At 37.4% G+C, this 6,000-nt stretch overlaps 1 protein-coding gene across 1 annotated transcript in view; it reads left to right on the plus strand.

The window, feature by feature from the left end:
* Window positions 1-3,327, plus strand: part of TMEM59L (transmembrane protein 59 like) — a 162,902-nt gene extending 159,575 nt beyond the window's left edge. Inside the window, exon 8 of the mRNA XM_069738989.1 lies at window positions 370-3,327. Coding sequence (XP_069595090.1) covers window positions 370-531 — 162 coding nt within the window. The 3' untranslated portion in view covers window positions 532-3,327. The remainder of the gene's footprint in view (window positions 1-369) is intronic.
* The last annotated feature ends 2,673 nt before the right edge of the window (window positions 3,328-6,000 follow it).

Below are 6,000 nucleotides of genomic sequence, written 5' to 3' on the forward strand. Positions count from 1 at the left end.
TGTAAGTATGTATTGTTTTTTTTTTTTTACATTTACAATGGTAACCAGGGTAAACATCGGGTTACTAAGCGCGGCCCTGCACTTAGTAACCCAATGTTTACCCTGGTTACCCGGGGACCTCGGCATCGTTGGTCGCTGGACAGCTGTCTGCGTGACAGCTCTCCAGCGACCACACAACGACTAAACAGCGACGCTGCAGCGATCGGCATCGTTGTCTATATCGCTGCAGCGTCGCTTAATGTGACGGTACCTTAACCCTTAACATAGTTTTTTGGGCCTATGATTTTGATTGTCAAGGGAAACAACCAGCTTTTGCTCAGTAAATATGTATTGTGATGAAATAAACTCATTTTTTCTTTTTTCTAATAGCCGCTGAGCATAAATGGAGACAAAGAGTATCTGGACGACATGGAAAAGCCAGACCCCTTTTCACTGAATCCTGTTGTGTCTGTTACTGTCTGCCCTACTGAAGAGCGTGAGGAAGCTGGACCCCTGCCAGTGAAAGTGGACCTAGATAAAACAATGATCTAAACCAGTCATTTATATACCTTAGTGCTTGAGGGGATTATATATCACAATGCATTAAGGAGGATAAATGTCTCGTTATACTGGTTTCCCGAACTGTACTCTTTTTTGCTTCCTTTTGTTGCAAAGCATCTAGGACGGTTGATCTACATATATAGAACCCACCACAAATTGCCTAAATCTTGTGGTGTATACAATGGAGAGCGAAAAGTTGTATACTTGGTTTGGTAACAGTTATATTTCTTTATCAGTATAAGAGCTTTTCATGGATCTCATTTGCCATCAATCTTATGGCTGAGTGCAGCTACTAAGTATAGGATAGATCACAGAGCTGTACCGCCTGTAAGATTTCTGATTCATTTATTAAAGAACCCTAGGATATTCTTAAAAACAGATGTCAGTTACTGCTAAGAGACATCCTCAGGTTGTCTCACAGACACATTCATATTTAACAATAATTAGCAACCTTTATTAAACTGTGTATTGGCCTGTGTCCCAGCACCTTTATGGAGACAGTAGAGGAGCTGCATGAATCTAGAAATCATTAAGTATATGTATGTTTTTGGGGAGTTTCTAATGATGGTAAAGCTAAAGTGGAACGCAGCTTTTATGAAGAACAGGTATTTTAGAAACAGGCCCATTGCTACAGCAACTACCGTACTTTAAAAAAAAATATTGGGCTGCTAAATTCTATATGTAAGAAAGGCTCAGGTTTCTATGTGTCTTTTTCTTATGGAATATGTCCATTAATTGTCACATCACTTGTTAGACTGCAGTAAGAACTTCACTACATTTCAATTTTCTGTTTTCTCCTTGCAAGAAAGGCCCCAGGTGTACAGCCATACTATTTGTCGATGCGCTAACTATTGTGGCCTCGGGCAAAGAGGACGTATCACTTAAGTACCATTTAATAACTGATCATTTTAAAAGAAGAACATCACACAGGCTTTGTTTGTAATCTAGAGGATCGAGGTGTCCTCGATGGTCATTGGTGCTCTTTCATAAGCTCCTTTTCGCTTAATAGGGAAGATAAAAAAGGTTGTAAACAAAAAGACATCCTATTCAACTTTCCAATCAAATTGTTAAAACTTTGAAATTGATGGTATTCTTCATCCTACCAAACATGTCTGAGTCCTGCATACTAACTGGTTGAGGATAGATATTACTCGTAATATCAGCCAACTGGTGTAGTCAGAAGAGTATGCCATACACAGTGATCCCGGAAAACGTCTGATTCCATTTCCCATCATTCCTGATAATTTTCCTATAAAAATCTAGCAATTGGCCACTGTAGCATCATGCATGATGCAATATTCGCAATAATGCAATATGTATGTAAGAGTAACACATAAGAGTTAGATTGACACAGTGGTAAATAATGTGTTAACAAATCTAATATTCAGTCTTGACTTTGAATTCTTTTACAAATGTTCGTGTATTGCAAACCTTTTGTTTTATTAATTTATGCCATAAAAAAGGAAATGGGAGGGTCACTATTGCTCTGCAGCATTGGAAGACATCTGAATGGCATCAACTTATTAATTCTAGGTTCATACGTTCATTATGTATTATTGGAATTCTGCTCATTAATTAGAATCAAAGTGGAGAGCAGACATGCTCAAGTTGTAATGACCATTAGGCAGCAAAACCAGAAAATGGCTGTGAGGTGGTGCCTAGGTTGCTTTAAAGGAGTTGTAGCCTTCCAGTGAATATTGGTCTTCAGCTACAGGTCATTATAAAGAAAAACTATGTCCGGGTCCATTGGGGAGTATACCTGCTGCTCCCAATGTCTGGCATTGGTTGTGGCCCTAATGTCATGTCGACAGCATGGCAGCCAATCAGTGAGCTGAGCGGTTCTGGGCAGAGTGTTTTACTAACATGGAAACGCCCCAACCAGAGCTGCTGATTGGCTCCTATGCTGCTGATTGGCTCCTATTCACTGATTGGCTCCTATGGTGTCCACATGACATCAAGGCCACAGCCAATGCCAGACACCAGGAGCGGCAGTGAGATCTGCTAATGGACCTAGGGAAGGTGAGTACAAAGACTTGGTTTCTTTGTAATAACTTTCAGTCAGTTAACATTTACTGAAAGGGAAGAACACCTTTTAAGCAATTCTTTGTCTTGTACTCCAGTGAGTATGTCTGCTATCTAATGAGTGACAAAAAATCTTCAGGACTTTCAAGTAAATGGCTTTAATAGATCCAGTAATGACCTGATGAGAGCTTATGATGTATGTTACCAAATGGCCACCATTATACATTGTATTTGCCTGTGTGACCCAATCCTCACTATTTCACTAAGCACTACATCAGTAACTGGGAAACACTCTCAGCATTATAAGGCATGGCCAGAAGATACTTCCAGAATCTCGGCAGGCTTCTTAGTAGCATGTTAATGATATTTGTGATTGTATCGAACTTGTCAACCTTTTCTTCTTCTTTTCTATTTATTCCGAATCATAATACTGTATTGTTTGCCAATGTGTTTTTATATAAGATTTCTTCATTTTTTTTTTCAATGCCGACATCAAGGTTGAAAGAGATAATTCTATCACTGGCATCTATCTCATATAGCCATAGATAATACCATATATAGGACAATTCTGAATTTACAACCATATTTATGTGTCAATATTACGGTATCTTTGCATAATCATTATCGCTTAACTTTTTGGCTGCCACCATTATTTCTTTATCATATCAAATGGATTTCAAAGTGTATGAAGGAAAGTTTTTTTTCCTTTTCACAATTATTTCCACAATTTCAAAAACACTTTTTAATAAAGTTGTCTTGGTGTTAGATCTTTGCTTACAGTCTAAATTTATTGCTGCTGTTAAAGTTTATGAATTAAAATTCCATGGATAAATCACTTTGGACCATCTGTCTACTTTTAATGTTTTTAATACCTGAATTGCAATTAGAAGTTACTAATTAAAGGCCCTTTGTACTTCTGACTGAACAAAAAGGGACACGTGGGACAAAGTTACTCTTGTAACTTTCACTTGCATAAGCTATTTACATTACCGCACCCAACAAATGTTAAATTAACATTAAATTAAAATTGTGGGTGCAGTTGTACCCAGTATCCACACACAAGTGATGAAGGCTGAAAAGATAAATAAAAAGTTATACAGATTTAATCAAGTCAAGATCAAGTCAACTTTTTTTTTACAGCTCTTAAGAACATGCAAATTACTATTGTCATGCTCTCTACTTCTGTCCACCTTCTATTTACAGATCCAAGTACTTTTTAAGGCCCATCAGTGTTTTGGATCATTTTACCATCAGTGTGCCATCAGTGTGCCATTAGTGTACCATCAGTTTGACATCATTGTACCATCAGTGAGACATCCATTTTTTTCCTGTATGGATAAAGAATAACCAATGACAAAGCTTCTCCTATACTTTACAGTGTTAAACACGTACGGCACATGGATTACACAGTGATGCTATCCGTGTGCTGTACATGTTTTTCACAGACTCATAGACTTATATTGGCCTCATCATCCATGATACTGGAAATGGAAGGCTGTCCGTGTATAGCACCATAAATTATAATGGGTACATGTGGCATCCATAAAAATACAGATGCGACATGTACTGCAATCATGGATATGTGAAGGAGGCCTTATACAATTGTGCTCAAAATTTTACATACCCATGCAGAATTTTTGCTTTCTTGGCATTTTTTTAGAGAATATGAATGATAACACCAAAACTTTTTCTCCACTCATGGTTAGTGGTTGGGTGAAGCCATTTATTGTCAAACTACTGTGTTTTGTCTTTTTAAATCATAATGACAACCCAAAACATCTAAATGACCCTGATCAACAGTTTACATACCCCATTCCTTAATACTATGTATTGCCCCTCTAACATCAATGACAGCTTGAAGTCTTTTGTGGTAGTTGTGGATGAGGTTCTTTATTTTCTCATTAAACCTACAAAAAGGGGCACCGGAGGTAAAAGCTCCGCCATAATATATGAATAGAAACCAAAAGAGAAAATGGACACAAGGAGCTAAAATATAACAATTTTATTGAGAAAATGTATGAAAATACAGAAAAAACTAGTAGAAACTAAATAATGAGATGCAATGAAAGGATAAAAAAGGCAACACTAGTACCACACACAGGACAATTTATACATATATGGAGCAAAGAATCGGTCAAATACACTGGTGCCAAAGGTGCAAAATACCATACGACAAATAATTAGGTTAATATATATTGCAGATTACAAGATCATACTGATGTCTTTAAGTAAAAAGTACAAAGCACAAGATACCAGAGGAGATAGATTGTAATGAATGCTCACAGATAAAGTGCAAATGCAGGAAGATACACAAAGAGCAGGAAAATATGGAGTAAAGTGCCAAGTGCAAAAAAATGTATACTAAATGATATAAGTATATATGCTTAATGTAAGCTAAAAGTAGCAAAGTATACTATATGGCACTAGAAGCTGCCAAGACCGAAGGCAAAGATCAATAGTAGAGGGAAAGTCCCATTTAGTAAAGAGAATGAAGCCCAGAGTCTTCCTGCATGAAAGGGAGCCCCAACGCGCATTTCGCATATGCTGCTTCCTTGAGCGCCCCCCGAGGAAGCAGCATATGCGAAACGCGCGTTGGGGCTCCCTTTCCCACACACGGCTGCAGGTTGGTACTCGTTATATGCACATGCTTAATAGTATCATGTAGGAAGACTCTGGGCTTCATTCTCTTTACTAAATGGGACTTTCCCTCTACTATTGATCTTTGCCTTCGGTCTTGGCAGCTTCTAGTGCCATATAGTATACTTTGCTACTTTTAGCTTACATTAAGCATATATACTTATATCATTTAGTATACATTTTTTTGCACTTGGCACTTTACTCCATATTTTCCTGCTCTTTGTGTATCTTCCTGCATTTGCACTTTATCTGTGAGCATTCATTACAATCTATCTCCTCTGGTATCTTGTGCTTTGTACTTTTTACTTAAAGACATCAGTATGATCTTGTAATCTGCAATATATATTAACCTAATTATTTGTCGTATGGTATTTTGCACCTTTGGCACCAGTGTATTTGACCGATTCTTTGCTCCATATATGTATAAATTGTCCTGTGTGTGGTACTAGTGTTGCCTTTTTTATCCTTTCATTGCATCTCATTATTTAGTTTCTACTAGTTTTTTCTGTATTTTCATACATTTTCTCAATAAAATTGTTATATTTTAGCTCCTTGTGTCCATTTTCTCTTTTGGTTTCTTTATTTTCTCAGATCAATAGTAAAAAAGTGTCAAAGAAAGCAGAGTGAACTGATTACCATTGTTTAAGCTTGTGTTACGGGCATTTGTTGTGTGATCTCAGCAAAACATGTTTATTGAGGGGGGTTGCCAGGATTTTAAAAATTGTTGAACAGCATGCAATGTTTCAAAATAAAGACATAATCATAGGGGCGTGGCCTAGCACCTAATGTGAGCGGAGGGCT

This window comes from Ranitomeya imitator, chromosome 1 (assembly GCF_032444005.1).
Source record: "Ranitomeya imitator isolate aRanImi1 chromosome 1, aRanImi1.pri, whole genome shotgun sequence".
In the NCBI taxonomy this organism is placed as follows: domain Eukaryota; kingdom Metazoa; phylum Chordata; class Amphibia; order Anura; family Dendrobatidae; genus Ranitomeya; species Ranitomeya imitator.